General features: G+C 37.7%; 1 protein-coding gene and 1 long non-coding RNA gene across 8 annotated transcripts in view; one reads left to right on the top strand and one right to left on the bottom strand.

Moving 5' to 3' along the window:
* FHIT (fragile histidine triad diadenosine triphosphatase) overlaps positions 1-20,242 on the bottom strand; it is a 1,361,197-nt gene that overhangs the window by 894,210 nt on the left and 446,745 nt on the right. Inside the window, exon 1 of one of the 7 annotated variants that reach the window (XM_070576973.1) lies at positions 2,344-2,436. The exons of 5 other annotated variants lie outside the window; for them this stretch is intronic. In XM_070576973.1, coding sequence (XP_070433074.1) covers positions 2,344-2,398 — 55 coding nt within the window. In that variant the 5' untranslated portion in view covers positions 2,399-2,436. Of the gene's footprint in view, positions 1-2,343; positions 2,437-20,242 lie in introns of those variants that run through there. One more of the 7 variants, XM_070576972.1, reaches the window with a different exon arrangement.
* Positions 6,940-16,268, top strand: LOC103547526 (uncharacterized). The gene is made up of 3 exons (XR_543982.2): positions 6,940-7,164; positions 8,988-9,088; positions 15,591-16,268. It is a non-coding gene; the product is annotated as an uncharacterized lncRNA (long non-coding RNA).

Genomic DNA, 20,242 nt, shown 5'->3' with positions numbered 1-20,242 from the left:
AGATAAAGGAGAAATGAGGAAAACAAAATATGGTGCCATTAACAAAAGGAAAGAGAGTCCATGGATCAGTGGGCTGGGCTCTGGAAGACATTTTTTAAATGTCACCAGATAAAATTTATGATATAATAGGGAATGTTCCTTAATCATTCTGAGTATTGTTATCTACATGAATAATAAATCAAAAGGCTCTTTATCCATTTATGGCTGAACATTATGACCTTAGACAGGTTTGGGACATGATTTACTCCACTGATATCAATGAAACTGAAACCCAGTGAAAATATCACTGGATTGGCCCCATGTTCTGGAAAATCAATGAGGCTTGGGAGAACAAACATTTTGAGGGGAGAGTACAAAAAAATGCAAAGATTTATGGCATCATTAAATCAGTGAACTCATTAAGATTTTTCTTTCTTTTTTCTTTGAGGAAGATTAGCCCTGAGCTAACATCAGCCGCCAATCCTCCTCTTTTTGCTGAGGAAGATTGGTCCTGAGCTAACATCTATGCCCATTTTCCTTTATTTTATATGTGGGACGCCTGCCACAGCATGGCTTGATAAACAGGGCATAGGTCCACGCCTGGGGTCCAAACTGGCAAACCCTGGGCCACCAAAATGGAGCACAGAAACTTAACTGCTATGCCACTAGGCCAGCCCCAAGATTTCTTTTAAATAACCACCCTTCAGTCTTTGCTACAAAGAAAACCCAAGGATATTCAAGCTTAATAGGGTTGTCTAGTTCATAATTTGGTGGAGAGACATCATGTATTTGCCCCCAAATTCGATTGAATCATTAATACTTTTACCTTTAAAGATGCTTGCATTGTGATTCTATTTATGTAAAATTTAAAATATGCAAAACTTATTATGATCAGAAATACATACATTGATAAAATTATGAAGAAATGCAAGGAAAAGATTATTGCAAAGTACAGGATAGAAACTACCTCCAATGTGGTTAGAGAGAGGATTAAGATCAGAGGGGTTTTCAGGGGACTCCTGAGGCACTGGAAATACTCTATGGCTTGACCTGGGGAAACCTTGATTTATAATTATTCATTAAACTGCACATATATGTCTTATGCACTTTGCTTATATTAATTATATTTCACGGTTTTATTTAAATAGGATATTCTACTCTGAGATGACTCACCAGTCTGTTATATAGATTATACTTACACTAAAAACATATTCATTGTTTATCTGAAATTCAAATTTAACTGCACATCCTTAGTTTTACCTGGCAACCTCCACAAATCAGAATAGCACAGGTCAATTACAAATACTCAGTAAAAAAAAAAAGCCAAAATAAACCAGAAATAGAGCCCGCCCTGATGGCCTAGTGATTAAAGTTGGGCACATTCCACTTTGGTGGCCTGGGTTCGGTTCCTGGGCACAGAAGCACACCACTTGTCTGTCAGAAGGCATGCTGTGGCAGCAGCTGTCACAGAAGAATTAGAAGAACTTACTACTATACACAATATCTACTGGGGCTTTGAAGGGGAAGAAGAAAAATAGGAAGAAGCTTGGCACAGATATTAGGGGTTAGTGTAGGGCAAATCTTCCCCTGCAAAAAAATAAGAAGAAAAATAATAAACCACAAATACAGTGCGTTCTTAGAAGTCTAGTCATTTCTGTTTTACATTCTATTAATATGATAAATTTGTATTTCATGGTTTGTGACCCTCCTCCTCATCCATCCAGGGACTATTTTTGCAGGCTACATGGATGCAAATCATAATTTGCTTATAGGAAGGCAAAGAAGCTGACCTTTATAAATACAACCATGCCTAAGAAAGGAGAGCTTCAAGTCAAAAACAAATCTGAAAAAATTTTTAGTTTGTTCTTTTTGTTAAGCAATGATTTGCCTTTTATTAAGTGCATTTGTTTGCACAGGAAAGGAAAAGACAATCAAATAGGTAAAATGGATGCTATCCCACTCCCTTATACACGAAGAATTACACATCTGTCTAACAATACTAACCACTCTGAAAGATAATTATGGATCAATGCTTTAAAAAATATCTTGAATTGCCTGCAGAAATGGCAAGGAGAATTCAATTAAATTATTTGTAAAAGCCAGAGTCTTTTTCTCCTATCCATCTGCTTCTTGAAATGGGATGACCTTTCAAATACTGCTTGCCGTTCTCAAAGCAAACTCTAAATAAAGAAGTGGAGTGTGTGTGTTTTTTTTTCCCCTCTCCACCAAGTTCAGCATAGATAGAGCATTTGTACTGACTTTCTATACCACTCAAAAGAATGCAGATTTGGCTTCCAGAACAGAAAAGAAGCATTTTAGGAATATCAATCAGGCTCCGTGCCAGGCCTCAGTCATGACATTTACCTTCTATCAGAAAGGTGTGCTGCTTCTGAGATAAGTGTCTGGGAACAAGCTTCATGAAGTAATTTACTCCCGGGAGAAAAACTGGAAACCTCTCCCCTGAGCAAATGGGATAAAGTACACATGTTAGTGAGGAGTCCTTTGTTAAACTGCCTGTGGCAGGAGAGCTCATTCAAAAGAGCAGCTATTTAAGTAACAATAGACTCAAAACAGACCTTCCAAAGGCCCCTCCATAGGCCTTCTATTATCAACTATCAGCTTGTACTATGAGTCTGTTAATAGCTGTGCTTTCTTCACTGAGTCTATACACTCCTTACTTTGTTTACTGTTCCCCTTGCCCCTGTCAATTTTTAAAACATTTCCAGTTTGGTCTTTCCTGTCTTATTTTTTTTAATCAAGATGTTCTTAAAAGATTCAATGCATTTTTCTTGATAAAAGTACAGCGAACATATTTCAAAAAGTTCAAAAAAGATAGAAAAATATAAAAGATAATCTATTACCACATCACTCAGAGAAAACTACAGCTAACAGACTGGTGTGTATACATCCATTCATTTTAATGCATAAATATATCACAAAATTGGATCATACTATATAACAACTAGAATCTATCACATTGATCAATTGTCTTATGCATATCTTTCTATGCCATAAGTGGAAATCTACATAATCATATGTAAATTTTCACTATAACTTTGTAATATTGTACGTGTGTCTGTGTGTGTAGACAGTTGAAATGTGACATAACTTTTAAATGGATTTACTTAAATGCTCAACTACTTATGAATACAGAGATCTACAGTTTTTTTTTGTTATTATAAACAAACCTATAATGAATATCCATATACACACCTTTGCAATTATTTCCTCAGCATTACTTTCTAGAATTAGTATGGCTGCATAGATTAAGATTATCAAAGTAGTTAAGTTAATACTGCCAAACTGGCCTCTAGAAACTTTACCAAGTGATGTATGCACTCTATACAATACCTTACACTCTGTATAGTATTGAGAAGTATCCATTTTTTGGACATTTGCCAGTCTGAGCAAAATCTCATTTTTGCTCTAATTATCATTGCTTTGATAATTAATGAGGCTAAAAGTTTTATTGGTGTTTTATTAAGTTTTTTGTTGCCATAACTGGTTTATAACATTATATAAATTTCAAGCGTACATCATTATATTTCAAATTCTGTGTAGATTACATCATGTTCACCCCTGTCACCCTCCTCCATTGCCCCTTCCCCTCTGGTCAGAGACCAATCCAATCTCTGTCTCTATGTGATTGTTTGTTGTTGTTTTTATCTTCTATTTATGAGTGACAGCATACGGTATTTGACTTTCTCCCTCTGACTTATTTCACTTAGCATAATGTCCTCTGGGTCCATCCATGTTGTCATAAATGGCAAGATTTCATAGTTTTTTATGGGTGAAAAGTATTCCATTGTGTATATATACCACAATTTCTTTATGCATTCATTCCAAGTCTTAGCTATTGCAAATAATGCTGCAATGATCATAGGGGTGCATATATATTCACACATTCATGTTTTCATGTTCTTTGGATAAATACCCAGCAGTGGAATAGCTGGATCATATGGCAGTTTTATTCTTAATTTTTTGAGGAATCTCCATACTGTTTTCCATACCAGCTGCACCAGTTTGCACTCCCACCAGCAGTGTATGAGGGTCCCCTTTTCTCCACATCCTCTCCAACACTTGTTATTTCCTGCCTTGTTAATTATAGCCATTCTGACAGGCATGAGGTGATATCTCATTATAGTTTTGATCTGCGTTTCTCTGATAATTAATGATGTTGAACATTTTTTCATATGTCTGTTGGCCATCTATATATTTTCTTTGGAGAAGTGTCTGTTCAGATCTTTTGCCCATTTTTTAATTAGATTGTTAGATTTTTTGTTGTTGAGATGTATGAGTTCTTTGTATATTTTGGATTTTAACCTCTTATCAGATATATGGTTTGAAAATATTGCAGCTGAGTTGGGCCAGCCCCAGGCATGGGAGTACCCAATTGTTTCAGGCTTTGGAAGGTGAGGCCAATCCCCTATGTGGCTGCTTGAAAAGCACAAGTCTGCTGTAGCTGACAAGCCCCACTGCCCACAAGGCCACACACCCTGTCAACATAGTCTTGCCCCATGCATGTGCCCCAATCCACTGAAGCAGACCCAGTCGCCTCACTACAGAGGTCTCACACACTCCACCAAGACAGGCTCACCCCTCATGCACACCCTGCCCCATAGAGGTGGACCCAATCACCAAGCTGCAGTTTCCAGGCACCCTGCCTATGTTGGGCCCACAAGTTGTCTGAGAGCTTGCTGTTCTTGCAGTCCCTTGGGTGGGCTGCCTTCTCTGGCTGAGCTGGATTAAATTGGTGCTCTAGTGGGTGGGGCAGATCCTTGTGCTAACAGGCCAGGGGAAGAATTCCAAAGGTATCTGCCAGCGTCTGTGTCAGCACACTTGTACTGGGTCACAATGATGGCTGCAGCCAATGTCTCAGTCCCTAGGGAGCTCTCACCTCTCACCAAGATGCACTCAGAGCCTTTCAAGTGAGTCTCTTTTCACCAAAGAACTGTGTACCTTTCTCTCTGGTGATTTTAGGTTGTTTTCCAAAATGGGTGAATTGTGCATGGGCCCTCTAAGAGCAGGCTTTTTTCCCCTTATGTCCCATAGCTTTTCTGGGGGTATTCCCCATTGTAGTTAATAGCTGGCAAAGCCAGATAGTATGACACTTGTCTTGGTTGTGCTCAGTCCAAAAGCTGCTTATAGTAACACTCCTCACTTGGATCCCCCAATCCTCCAGGGAAGGCTGCATACCTTAGCATTGCTCCCAGCTTGCCATGAGGCACTACAGCTTGATAATGGCTTTTTCCTTTCCAGAAAGGAATTTCTGCTTCTTCCACCTCAGTCACCACTGTCCCTTATTGTAGGGGTTCTCTTTATCCAGTTTTCAGTTCTTTCTCAGGGGTAATTGTTCCAAGAGTAGTTGTAAATTTGTTGTGTCTGTGGGAGGAGGTGAGTTCAGAGTCCGCCAATGTCACCATCTTGACACCACCTCCTATTGGTGTTTTATATCTCCTCCTTTGTAAATTACCATTCAAACATTGTGCCCCTTTGTTTTTTTCTGTTGAGGAAGATTGTCACTGAGCTAACATCTGTGCTAGTCTTCCTCTATTTTTTGTATGTGGGACGCCACCACAGCATGGCTTGATGAGCAGTGTGTAGGTCCGTGCCCAATATCTGAACCCATGAACCCCAGGCTGCCAAAGCAGAGGCTGTGAAGTTAACAACTATGCCACCAGGCTGGCCCCTTGCTCATTTTTTAATGAGGTCCAAGCATTATCTTAAAATATAATATCATGAGGATTGAAGATGAATACATACATATATAAAATCACAAAAAATGGTACAGAGAATAATCACTTTAATCTAAAAATAGTATATACTCAGCATTACAAATTAAACAAAACACATACATATGTATGTTAACAAATAGATTCTGCTTAACAAATTAAGCAAAAACAGACATACACACACACATATAAAATAAATCAATACTCTCCCCAGCCCGATTCTCAATTCCCAGCTGGGAGTTCCTGGTCTTCTAATATTTGTATTGTTTAATGTTGTACATTTATATCTTTAATTTATCTGAAATTTATATTTTTTATTTCACGGTGAGAAATAGGGGTCTATAATTTACAACTTACAAATGAAAAGCCAGCTTTTACAATATCATTTTTCACATAAGCATCCATTTCCCACTGAATTAAAAAGCCACTTTTACTAAGTATTTAGCTCACTATTAGGTATTTGGATCTGTTTCTGACTCTTTTTTCTATTCCATTGATCAGTTTTTCTCCTGGTAAATGGTAATTTCTCATGGTAAATTTTTCTCATGTAAAACATACAGTTTTAGTAACAGAAATTTTATATTAAGGTTTAATGTCTAGAAGGAAGAGTAAAATAAAAGCCTGTTGCCATTCTGACTGGAATTCCATTAACACATGTATTATTTTAGAAAGGAATGACATTTTATAATAACAGGAAATATTATGGAATATAGTATGACTATTTCTCTTGTTAAATTTATTACTAAGGATTTTATATATTTTGTTACATAAATGAGATTTTTTTTATTGCTATGTAACTGGTTATTGAAGGTATAAAGAAACTTTGATTTTTGTATATTTACCTTGTGGCCATCCAGCCTACTGTTTTCTTAGTAATAGTCTATAATAGTCAAGTTTTCTAGGAATATATTCACATCATCTCAAAATGAAAATAACTTTGATTTTTTCCAATATTTATATTGCTTAATTTTATTGTTTAATTACATCATGTAGAACCCACAACACAATTCTATGTAACAGTGTCGACAGCAAAATATCCCTCTGCATGTTGTCTGGTCTTAATAGGAATGGCTTTCATATTTCACAGTTTAATGTAATGTGAACCTCCCCCCCCTCCCCCAGATTAATGGCCATCTGGAATTTCAGGTAACCTTATTTTGAAATGGGGGTCTTTTCAGATGTAATTAGTTAAGATGAGGTCATAGTGGATTAGGATGGGCCCTAATCCAATGAGTGGTATCCTCTTAGGAGGAGAAAATAGAGACCCAGACAGACACACAGGGAGAACTCCATGTGATGACAAAGGCAGAGACTGGAGTGATGTGTCTACCGCCAAGGAATGCCAGCAACGACTAGAAGCTGGGAAGAGGCAAGGAAGGATCATCCTGTAGATCTTTCAGAGAGAGCATGAGCCTGTTGGCAACTTGATTTCAGACCCCTAGCATCCAGAACTGTGAGAGAAAAAATTTCTGTTGTTTTAATTCAACCAGTTCAGGAATTTGTAATGGCAGTCCTAGGAAACTAACACAGCATGTATTGATAAAATCATATCATTTTTATCTTTTAATATGCTGATGTGATGAATGGTGTGCATAAATTTCCAATTCTGAACCAGCTTATAAGTTTTGAAATAAATCTTATTTCAAACATTTTATTATATTTTCATAAGTAGATGGATTTAAGTCACTATTTTTTAAACTATATATTTCTATATACAAAAATGAAATTGGTATAAAATATCTCTTTACAGCTACATATAACAGGTTTTGATATAAAGTTATGCTAGATTTGTACAATTACTTGAGGCCCCTTCCCTCTTTCTTTATAGTTATGAATTCTTTGATAACCATAGAGAGTACTTATTTTTGAAGCTTAGATTTAATTTGGTTGTAAAACCATCTGGGCTTGGTGCCTTTTTTAATGGTACGTTTTTATGAATCTTCCACTTTCCTTTATGATTATTGGTATAAAAATGTTTTACTTTTCTTATGTGAATATCGATAATGTATACATTCATAAAGAATCACCATTTCTTCTAGATTTTCAAATGAATGGCTATAGAATTTTTTCAAAAATCTAGTCGTACCAGTATTGGTTGGTAGAGTTGGCCAGGAAGCTAGAAGAGTATACATTTTTTTCCTCCCCCACTACTACATGTGGACTGAATCAAAATAGTACAATCCTTAAAGAAAGAGAAGACCCATTCTTGAGTCAGGGGTATAGAAGTAGCTCTTATCCCTGGCTAGAACCTCTAAACAAACTAGTAGGGAATGTTTTCATCTGAATCATCAGGACTGTGTCACAATAAAACCTAGATGGTTGGTCCTCCAGTCATTTGATACTTTCCTGGAGTCTTAGCAAAACTATGCAGAAAAATTTTTGACATTTCCATTGAGCTACAGTAAAGCCCTCATTTTTTGAAACATTTGACAAAATAAGAAAAGAATTATTCTTCCCTCACACCTGCACACATTGTAAAATATCTCCAACTTTTTAAGAAACAATTTTCTCTGCAACTCTCCCAGACTTCATACTCATATCCTTTTATTCATAGCAGATGGAGGGAATGAGAGTAACATATTTGCTCTAAAATCATTAGTGTTGCATCAGCACTTCCAAATTAAATGGCATTTCCAGGGGTTATTGTTACGTGGATCAAGAGTTTGCTTTAGGCACAAAGAGACATAAAAACAACTTTGAAATTTTATTTTTGCAATTAGCTTTTACAACTTAATTTCTTCGACATCATTCTAGCTGGATTTTAAACACAAATCAAAAGAGAGAAGAGAGTGGTCTGATTCACCCAAGGGTCAGACTGTTCACTGGCCAGTCCTCTGATAATTTATTATGGCTGCTTCTTAAAAACAATGTTCTCAAAACGGACCACCAACTGCTGGGTTGTCTGGAAGACTGCGAATACATTCTTACCTCTCAGATATCAGCCTGCCCTTTAGCCTCCTGAAATGCCCAAAAGAAAACTATTTAGTCAGTGAGTTTCAGACGACTGTCCCTCTGTACAAGAGCTAAACAATCCCTGGCTGAAGAATGAACCATGAGTGTCAATCCATGAGTGTTTCTTTAGCACATACTATATCAAGTCCACTGCGGAATTTCTTTTTTTAAGTTTAAGATGCTACACACAAATGCAATCATGCGTAAACATAAGAGCAACCACAGAGAATGATATCAGATAGCAATAGTCATACTTTATATTTCTATACTGCATTACAATTTTCAAACTACTTTCATGACACTTTTCCTATTTTATCCTCACAGTAAATCTGTAACGAATGCAGGATAAAAGAGGAAGGAGACATACACATAGAACTCTAGAGATGAAAGTGACATTAAAGATCATCAATAACCTTCTTTTACAGGTAAGAAAATGGAGACCAAAGGGCAATGAGGACCTTTGGCTTCTTGCACAGTTGGGCTGCAAGACTAATAAAGTGAAGGCTTGGTCACCACAGGAGTTAGAACCAAGAGTCACAAAAATAATACAAGAAAGAGAAACATGATGGGAGTAAAGGACACTAATTCTGATTTAATGTATTTTTTTTAAAAGCAATTCTATTGAATTAAACTTTGAAATTCAATGTTGGCCTCTAAAGACCACTTGGGTATGGTGGTTTTAGGCCATTACTAGATCTCTTAGACAGAAATACAATTTTGATACTCATAGTTTCCAGTTAATACGTGCAAGCATTTAAAGAACATATTCATGTGGCTGTAAATGGTATACACATATGAACACAAAAACTTAAAATTCTCTATATAACTGCTGAAAGGAGCCTAAACATTCTATAGCTCAATTAAAAAGCTACTTGTGCCTTTCCTGAACACTCACCCTCAATCTATCCTCTACTCTCACAGCTCAGCAAGTCCTAACTGATTATCTTAATACTGTGACCTCTCTATTATACAATAAGATTTGAAAATAATCTTTCCTTTAAATGAGAATATATTAGAAGTATATATTTTCTGTTACAGCATTCTCAAAAATATATCCCAATAATGCATAGGCCAGTGTCCTATCTTTTATTCAATAGACAATAGCCATTTTCCATGACTCAGTCCAGAATTTCTTTGAAAATCTGCATCTGGGATATCATCATAATTCTAATAAGAGACTGCATTATAGAAAAGCACAAAACCAAAAACATTAAAAGTGGAATCATTATTTTAAAAAGAAGAAATTCAAAGCAATGGTGAAAGACTGTATCAGGGTTAGAGGACAAATCTCTGTGTTAGAATAAACAACTTATTGTCAGAACACACAACAATAACCTCAACATTTTAAAACTGTTTTTTGTCACCTTTTAAATGTCTGGGAATAGAGAATGTAAAACACTATGTCTGACGCACCATGGAAAGTTTTATGATTCTCCTCAAAAAAGGAAGAACAAATATCTCTATTTCCATTCCAGATCTGCACAATATATTCTTGCATCCCATTTGCTCTGATTCATTTACATTTTGCTGAATTCTGTTTTTGTCCATTCTCATCATTCAAAAGATAAAAAAAAAAAGAATCAACAACAAAAAGCCCTCAAAAGATGCTTTCAGATGAAATTGCAAAGAAAATAAGTACATGAATTAGTGGAGCAGCATCCAAGTTGATACAAACGTGGCAGTGACATCTTTTCTCATCTTGTCCGAGAATTAATTGCACTGCTGAAATCAGACACCCAACCTGCTCCATGCAACAGGAGCCCAAGCCGGAAGCAAACTCTCTGAATAACAACACTGCCTTCTGATTCTTTTCACACAGCTATATTTTTGACATTTCCTTCAATAGTCTACCCAGTTGCAGTGTGACTATGACAAAACACTTCTGAAGGCATGACTGGCACATCTGTGGTGAGTGGCAGGGAACGGAAACAGGCAACAAGTCCCTTTAGTGGCACCAAAAAGCCCACAGGCAATCTGCAAAACTTTTACATAAATGCTCTAAGAAACGGATATAAAAAATGGAAACCGTGATGACAATTTTAATCACTTGACAGGCAATTCTATGATCTACTATAACTTTATAATGGCAAGGCCTCTGACACACAAGAGACTGACAGGCATATATTCTCTCTGCCTCTCAGTCTCTTTAAATGTTTATATGAAGGTTTTACACATGGATGGAGATGACCTTAACATAGTATTTATTTAATCTATCCAAGGACAAATTATAAATGCTAAATTTGACTACAATGGAATTTTCTTGGTGATTTTTAATTCAACTCAAATTACCTCTCTGGGCTCTAGAACCTTCTCCCAGACCCCGGGAGATGTCTGGTGTCAGTAATCAGAGTTAGCCCGTCTATAGTCAGTGCAGACCGAAGTTCTGCCCACAAGGTAGCAATTAGAGTCAAGTCTCTTCTGGAAATGCCAATTGCTGCTCTTTGTCTTCCCCATTGAATGTCTCCTTAATATAAGAATGACATATCATTTTTACCCTATCAAATTGAAGAATGCTATTTAAAATAACACTGATAGTTGGCAAGAATGCAGGAAAAGAAGCATGCCCAAAGAGGCTGGTGGGAATGTAAATTGGAAAACAATCTGACAACATATATCATGACATTTTTATTCTATTATATTCACTGATATTATTTGGCAGACACTGTTCCATATCCTTAAATAGTCTTAAAATCAGACTTTTTAATATCTGTATAGCATTTTATGTGAATACGCTATAGTTTTTCATTCTTTCTATGTATGTCAACATTTTAGTTGTTTTCAATTTTGGTTATTATAAATAATGCTATGGAGGACATCTTTATAAGTACAGTTTTAAATCGCATTCTGTTTATTCCTTAGGATAGATTCCTAAAAGTGGGAATAGAGCTGTTAGGAAGGTTTACCTTCAGGTAAAATTTTGCTTTAGCAACTAAAGAATTGCAATCAGCAAACCAATTCCCAGACTTAAATTCCAGTGGATCACCATTTACTAGGAGAAATATACGTGGTGATAAAACTGAGCCTGCTTATTTACATAACCTTGATAATAATGGGTAATTCCTCTGAGGAAACCAATTCAGATAGCATATATGATTGAGTAACTACTAACTCAAAAAGGACAAATCAGGTCCTACCAAAAGGATATTCATTTCAGCAAAGGGATAGCCTGATGAGTTAATTGCCTTCTGTCCTAGAGCAAAGATCATCTTCTCAAGTCATTAATGTGTAAGATTCATGACCCTTCTTACCATCATTGGTTTGCGTTAATTTGCCTGTCTTTTGAAGATGGAGAAATGACTCAAATTTATAAAACTGAAAAGCCAGAATGTAGTGAAACATTCTGTAGCTGCCCATCTTTACCTCTCTGGTGGCATGAGAAGAGAAGTTACTGTCTGAAGGTTGTTCTAAAGGAAAACATAACTGAAGCCAATGAATAACGACACACCACTTTTTAACCTACCATATCAGAAAACATTTTAAATGATAACACATTGTTGGCAAAGGAACAATACTTCCCACAGCTTATTCCATGGAAAAATATTTTCATCATCAAATGAGTTTAGGAAAGAGTGAGAGCTGAACCAAGCTCACGTTGAACCTTTACTGTGCTGTTACGCACAGGGAATCTCCATAAGGGGCTGGAGGTAGCAGCATTTCTAAACTTTTAACTACCAAATTCTTCTTGCTCTATGTTGCCTTTTGTTTTTAGCTGCTGGGTTTCTGTTGAGTATCTCAAGGGAGAGCATTATGTAGAAAGACTTTAGTAAATATTTCTCAAGGCCAGCAGTTCTCAAACATTTTGGTCTCAAGACCCATTTACACTCTTAAAAATTGTTTAAGGCCCCAAAGAGCTTTTGCTTTCACAGGTTATATCTAAGGATATTTACCATCTTAGAAATTAAAACAGAAAACCTTCAAAACACTATTACTTCATTGTAAAATAACAATAATAAACCCGTTACATGTTAACATACAGAATATATTTTCCAAAACAAACAAACAAAAGAACTAGTGAGAAGAGTGGCATTGTCTCACAGGTTTGAAAATCTCTTTAATGCTTGGCTTAATAGAATACCAGCAGATTCTCATATCTGCTTCTTCGTTGTGTCATGACATATTGTTTTGGTTGAAGTATGTCAAGAAAATCCAGGAGGAGTGTTTTAATGGTCTTTTCAAATAAGTGTTAATATTTTTTTTGGATACTGCCTCAAAACTTGACAAATGGTAATTCCTTTAATAGTTGTAGTGTGGAATCTGAAACTGTAGCAATAAACTTTTAGTGCTCTATTATGTGAAAATCCATGGTCTATGTGGCACTTTGAATGGATCCTTGCCCCATGCATATAAAATTTTGTAAAAGCGTGTATTGCTTTGGTCAAAAATATTGGCTCACTGAATTATGCAGATTTTCCAAATGTCGACACATTTCATTACATGATATAAAAAAGAATCACATTTGTTAATATCACCATCAATCTCATCGGAAAAATCTTTAACTACTGGGAAGTTGTCAAGCTCATGGTGGCAGATACAAGTTTTCCAAAATTCTAATTTTTGCTTGAAAGCTTCAATTTTATCATTGACAACAAATACTGTCCAATAGTTTACTTAAAGTGACAGGCTCAGTTTATGCATTTTTGAGAAAATGTCAAATATTGAAGTCTGAATAACCATATTTCATCTGTCAGTCATTCTTTCAAGTAAAAAATGATGTTCAACGTAAACGCAGCTAGTTCAGCTCACAACTTAAACAGTCGTACAAGCGCTTTCTCAAACAAGTATGATACTTCAGTACACAGCAGCAGTTCTTATGCGTGCTTCCAATTTTAGCACACAGAATACTAAAAAAAAGATGTATACTCGAGAGTCAAAACTTAATTCAATTAATGATTTTTACTGCTTCATCAAGGACATTCTTAAATGAAATTGGCTTTTATTTTTTAACCATAGGTCACGGTGGTAAAGAATCAAAGACCAGTAGTGCAGTTTGGTGCCACTGCCTTGATTCTTGCTCCAGGGCCGGATTCATGCTACTGTTTTACCCACCATTGCTTTTGCACCATCAGTGCAAATGTCAACACAGTACAAAAGACAAAGAACTTAGTTTATGGTAATATAGTTTTGACCTTGCTGACATCCCAAAAGGGTCTCAGGGACCCCCAGGGCCCCGTGAACCACACTTTGGGAATTGCTGTTCTAGACTCAAACTCTAGACGTGACAAAAAACAATTAATTGGGGACAAAGAGGAAAGTTCTCATCACTACTTTATAACTTATCCACTGGGCATGTTCACTCATGAGTGTCAGGTGGCAGATCCACATTTTCCTGCAATATTCACTATTTTGTCCTTGGTATGGAAAGTCACTCGGTCCCCTCGCAGGATCACACTCATGGTGCAGCAGCAATGCCTCCTCCATGGAGTCAAGGTGGAGGGAACCTATTTGACCTGCTCGCAGGCAAAGATCCTGTGCTTCTCTTGGCTCCAGACCCAGCAGGAGCATGAGGAATGCTGTGACTTACCTACAGCAAAGATGATATTTGGAAATTGTGGTCTGTCTGCGGCTTGGGAGCGCCCAAGCCTTGCATAGCACCGTGGAGCTTTCTGCTAAGGAAGGTATGGCTAACCTAAATTATTCTGCCTGGATCTTAATAGGAATGGATAGTCTATGGCCCCATTTAATGGACCATCCGTAGAACCTACCAATTTTGAACCACTTTTCTAGAGCAATGATTCTCAAAATATGATTCTTGGATTACTTGCATCAGAATCATGTGGAGGGCTTGTTAAAAATAGACATTCCTGAAATCCACCATAGACCTATGAAAGCAGAATACCTGCAGGTGAGGAGGCAGGGCTCCCTGAACAACTGTGTAGGTTGTGCACTGCACATCTTACACAAAGGTATACCATTGTTGAAGGTTGTGGCTTAGAATTTGCAATTTTAAATTGTCTGTGTGAATCTTGGGTATACCGGATCTTGAGAGAGTATCTTAGAACAGTTGTTCTCAAAGTTTACTGTATCTCATAATTACCTGTTTTGGGGTTGAAAATACAGATTTCTGTGTGCCATGCCCCTAGAATACCTAATCAGAATCTCTTGGGTAAAAGTCTGGCCATCTGTATTTTAAAGGAGCTTCATAGTCAATTCTGCTGCCTACCAAAATGTGAAGCCATTTTTCTAGACCAAGGAAGCTATGGCTGTCTACAATAAACCAGTTCTACGAAAGTTGAAAACAACAGACCCACCGACTGCTTAGGAAACTCTGACAGCATTTTGACAGTGTATTCAGTGGCTATAAATTCATTTTTTAAAATATTCAATAACCTTTTTTTAAATCCAACTTTCTATCTTCTGTAATTATGTTTGTTTTCATTCTTAGTATGGTATTGGATCTCACCATGTATGTTATTCCACCAACATCTTGAAATTTATTTAGCCAGAATTTTCTGGTTTCATATGAATGCTAACTATGCATAGACTCATACTTTGTTCTTAAAAAAAAGGTTTTCTTTATCTTATACAAGATTTTTACATCCTTCAGGCAAAAAGACAAACTTAGTTCACTTTCAAATTACTAAATTAGATTTTTAAAAACCATGCAAATTTCATGTTATGTACTTAACATAAAAAAAAGACTCAATGTAAATGTCATGTCTGGCAATGATCCTATTCCTGGGATCTCTTACATGAAACAGAGTGGGAGGAAAGATTCTATGGCTGCCAAAATAGAGTTAAACATGTAGAAACAAAGAAAAGAAACAAAAGCATGACTCATCTCTTCCAGACAACAGGGAAACATGCAGATAAATCAGTGATTTTTCCTTCCAACTAACCTCTGAAGTAGAGACACGTGGTTTTAACAGTTACAAAGGCACCTGGCTTAAGTAAAAGCAAAATAAAAACTAGACTGTTCTCTTGTCCTAGATGCCAAAACGCCAAATCTGCCAGTCACTCAAGAGAAGAGCACAGGCCCAGGGAACTGATCTGGATGCATTCAAAGACTGCACGTGGCTGTGAGGCCAGACCAGCACTTCATAAACTGCCCCAGACAGAACAACTGCTGAATGGAATGTCAAGAGTTGGGAGGGAGAAAAGGGTTAGGGATAATTCTAAAGTCAAATTAGTTTGGAAAAACACTGAGTTCTACAGAGTTAAACAAATTCTTTTACTGTGAGACTTCTCAGCGCCATGCTGATGTGCATTACACATTTCCAAGAAGGAGATAAAGCACACAGCACTTTCCGAATGTTTGACGTTTTTTTTTTTTTCTTTTAGTTTCTTATTAGGTTGGCAGTCCCTGGGACACATTCAGGAAATACTGATTCAGGTAGATCAAGCAGTTAACGTAAATGTTCAGGTATGTACCTGAACTGTGGTAGAAGAATCTAGATGACACAGAAATGGTGAAGGCATGCCCAGAAGTCAGTCCCACTACATCAAGTCCCTTAGCCTCTCTCCATTGGCTTCCTCAGCTCTGAAAGAAAGATGATGCTTATTAGTAAAATGCCTTGGGATGATTGGGCAGGAAACAGTAAATAAGAGCCAATTATTGCCCTCATTACAGAGTAGATGATCTAATAAACCACCCCTATTACTTACAAAGTTCGAAGTTGTTTTTTGTAACTGCACTTCAGTTTGACCTAAGAGATCTATACTAAAAAGAACAAACAAAACACTCACAGGAAATACATCCAGAAACCATAATGTAAGCTTTCTGATTGGACCCTTCTCTGCCTACACATTTTCAATGGCTGCCAATTGCCTATAGATAGAATCCAAATTTCTTAGTCTGGTGTACAAACATCCTAGGTTGTCCCCAACAGACTTTTTATACCAGCTCCATCTTTCGAGAGTCAGAATTTATGATTAAATTACCGACTTAACCCAGATTTTTAGTCTCATGATTTTTAATCATGGGCTTTGGAGGCAGACAGACATGGTTAAAAGTGCAGACTCCACTCCATGACATCTTGAATAAGCTACTTCACTTCTCCAAACCCTTGATTCTCAAAGTGTGGTCCATGGACCGGCAGCATCAGCATCATTTGGTGCTTATTAGGCAGAATTGCAGGCCTCATTGCCAACCTACTGAACCAGAATCTGCATTGTAGCAAGATCCACAGGCAATCCCTACACACATTAAAGTTGGAGAAGCACTGCTCTAATTCTCATCAGCTCATCAGAAAATTGGGGTTTATAATAGTAAAATTGGAGGTGGCGGTCATTTTCCTCTCCTGTCCCTTTGAACCCATCTCCAAATCCTAAGGATTTCACCACCTAAATATCATTCAGCTATGCCCATTTCTCTCTTTCCCTTCACTATTTTAGACCAAGCCATTCTCATTTCTGTCCAGATCTACTGCAATGGCCACCCAGCTCATTACAATGCATCCACTCCTGCTTCCCTCTTACCTATTCTCCCTACTGCAACCAGAGAGAGAGTCTGGGAAATGCAAATGAGATCAGATCTTCTATCTGGTTTTAAAACAAAAGCCAAAAGCCTTTACCAGAACTACAACCTATGCCCAGGCAGCCCTGACCACCTCTATGTCTTATCTTGAGTCATGCTTCCCCCAGCTTCCACTGATCCAGAAGCACTCATTTTCTTTCAGTTCCTTGAACTAGCCATCTTCCTTCCCAATACAGTACATTTGCAAAAGCCATCCTCTCTGCATGCACTGCCTTCCTTCTCTTCTTTGCCTGGTGAACGCCTCCTCAGTCTTTAAATGTGAGCTCAAATGTCATCAACCCTGAAATTATTCCCTGACCTTCCTCCCCAACAACCAACACACTGCCTGGCCCATTGCCTGTGCCCCACAAGTATTTGTTGAATAAATGAATGTAGGAATTAATGAATGTTCAACCATATGATTATTGTGACAATCAAACAGATTAATACTCATAAAGCATTTAGCACAGTGCCTGGTAGTGAGCAAGAACACAGTGCTGTACCAGTTATGTATTTTGAATATTAGCCCTACTAAAAACTAGAGACCAAGCAGGGCTCAAGGTGGCTAACAATTAGAATCACCTGGGAAACTTTTAAACCTCTCAATGGCAAGGCTCTGCCCCAAACCAATTAAATCAGAATCTCTGGGGATGGGACCCAGAGACCTGAAGGTTTTTAAAGCTCCAGAGGGGATTTCAATGTGCAGCCACAATGGAGAACAACTGCTTTACCCTTTTTCTCACTGTGGCCTCCCAGCCTTCCAGAGAAATGCATGCTGAGTGACAAGAAGAGTCTTCATTATTCATGGCATGAGTCCATGGCCTCACTTCTCCCATGGAAAGGGACAACAATAAGAATTCAGGTAGTAAAGTCCAGCAATTCATTTTCCTCAAGCCTCTTGACAGTATCCAGATGGTAGAAACTCTCCATGTATCACCAAAGGCAAAGTGAAACCTTTCTGGGGAAATGCAAGTTGCCTGAACCACTATAGGGAGGGGGTGCAGCAACAGGTGAAGATGATTCTGGTCCTTAGCGTTAAGTGTTGATTTAACAAAATTCATTAGGATGCCATTAAAAAACCTGTCATAATTGTCTCGCTGAAGCAATTGCTTTATGGGAGCAATTAATTTCAACTGCTGAAAAAAATTTTAGCCCTCTTGAGTGTCCATACAGGCTATAAGACATAGGTAGGCAGGGAACCACTTGAACTTACCGTCTGTCTCCCTCACTACCGAAGTATTTGGGGCACCAAGAGACCACACTTACTTTAACAGGCCTCTTCTTCCTAATGACCAAACTTCTGTGTATCTAAATATACATTTAAGTACAGACATGTGACACTATGTTACTTACTCATTTTGAACTTTTCCAAATGTGATACAGATGATGGGTATCTAAAGAACCTTTATCCCTTTTAAGGACTCAAAACAGACACACACACATATACACACACTCACGCTGAACCAAAATGCCTTACATTGCCAGAAAAAGCAGGATGCAGGCCTCAAACAATCTGAATACCATTTAAAATTAAAACCTACTAAGTCAAAGCTGATACTAAGCCAACACAAAGGGTGCAGAATTGTTACAAAAGACACCGGATTGCTCTCTGCAAATAATATCCCACTGGGCTAAATTCCCTCTCCTCCTGTTTCTCCATGCTGGTAAATTGCAAAAAAAAATAAAGCAAAAAAAGGGCATGATTCATGAATATAAATTTTTCTTGGCTTTTTAAATGATCCACTGGCATACTCCTCCTCGAACTTCAGCCAAATGAGAATACACAGATAATGACAATTTTACACTAAGTGGTTCCAGGATGGAGGCTTTTCAAGATCCTCAAATGAAAGGCATTATAAAAAAGAGTATTATTATTTCAAGCACCCAGAAAAATCACAATCAATGATTAGCCATAACAATTAAACTAACAATAATAAATTTAGAATAGGCTCCATGGTAATATGTACTTCATGCTTAATAGTTCAAATTAATTCAATCTGATGGCATTAGACATACCAGTTAGGAGTTGGAGAGCACCAAAATTCCCATTAGCTTCCACTTTGAAAGATATTATGAAAAGAGAAGGAAGGAGATGAGGCTATAAAGAGCAGTGGTAAATAGGAAGGGCTCATAGATGATATGGTCAGGAATAACTCTCAGCTATTAGGAATTCAACAATGAAAACATGAAGGCTGATAGTTCTATCCTCACACATTCCTTCAGAGCCAGTAACTGGGCAACCCATGTGAGGCAAGAGATCTGAAACCCCCAAATCCAGGCCATTATCCTCAGAGAAGGGGCTGCCTTCTTCCCACTGCCCATAATTTCCTTTACCAGTAGATTCAGAATAGAGGAAAAATTTGTAATTTTCAGGTCATAGACCTCAAGAAATATGAAAGGGGAGTGTGGGATGGGATGGGCACAAAAGGTGGGGAGTTATTGCCTGATTACCTTACTTGTCTCATTCCACCCTATAGATTTATAGATAACTATCTTAGGCTCTGCTGTCCCCTATATATATTCTCTAAGGTAGAATTTCTCAACTTCAGCACTGTTGACATTTGGCCCAGGTAATTCTTTCTTGTGAAAGGCTGTCTTGTACATTGTAGGATGCTCAGCAGCATCCCTAGCCTCTACCCCCTAGTTGCTAGTAGCACCCCCTTCTCAGTTATGACAACTGAAAATGTCTCTAGACATGGCCAATGTTCCCTGGGGGACAAACTTACCCTGCTTGAGAATCATTAATTTAAGGCTTTAATTTTCCTGTTTCCAGGCATCCAGGAAGAAAAATGAGTTAAGAGTACAGACTCTGGACTCTTCTTCCTCATTAGAGATGAGCATGCATTGAGTTGCCAGCTGTGTGCAAGGCAACACTCTTCCCAGGGCACACTGATGCCCCTTCCTAATACTTTTGCACATATCGGCTTGTTATACATCATACGGAATCTTAGAACCTAGCATCCTTCTATTCACTGTTCAGGAAACAATCAACATAGCAGACCTGAGATAGCCTATCCTTAGACAGGCTTGCTTGCAAGGTTGGCCCTTGGCTGGCATCTGGGAACTTGGGCTGGTAAACAGTTCCCTACGCTGTCGCAGAATTTTCCCTAAATGATAGAAGTGGCCA

This window comes from Equus przewalskii, chromosome 15 (genome assembly GCF_037783145.1).
Source record: "Equus przewalskii isolate Varuska chromosome 15, EquPr2, whole genome shotgun sequence".
NCBI classification, from domain to species: domain Eukaryota; kingdom Metazoa; phylum Chordata; class Mammalia; order Perissodactyla; family Equidae; genus Equus; species Equus przewalskii.
This window is presented reverse-complemented; position numbering and strand designations above follow the sequence as displayed.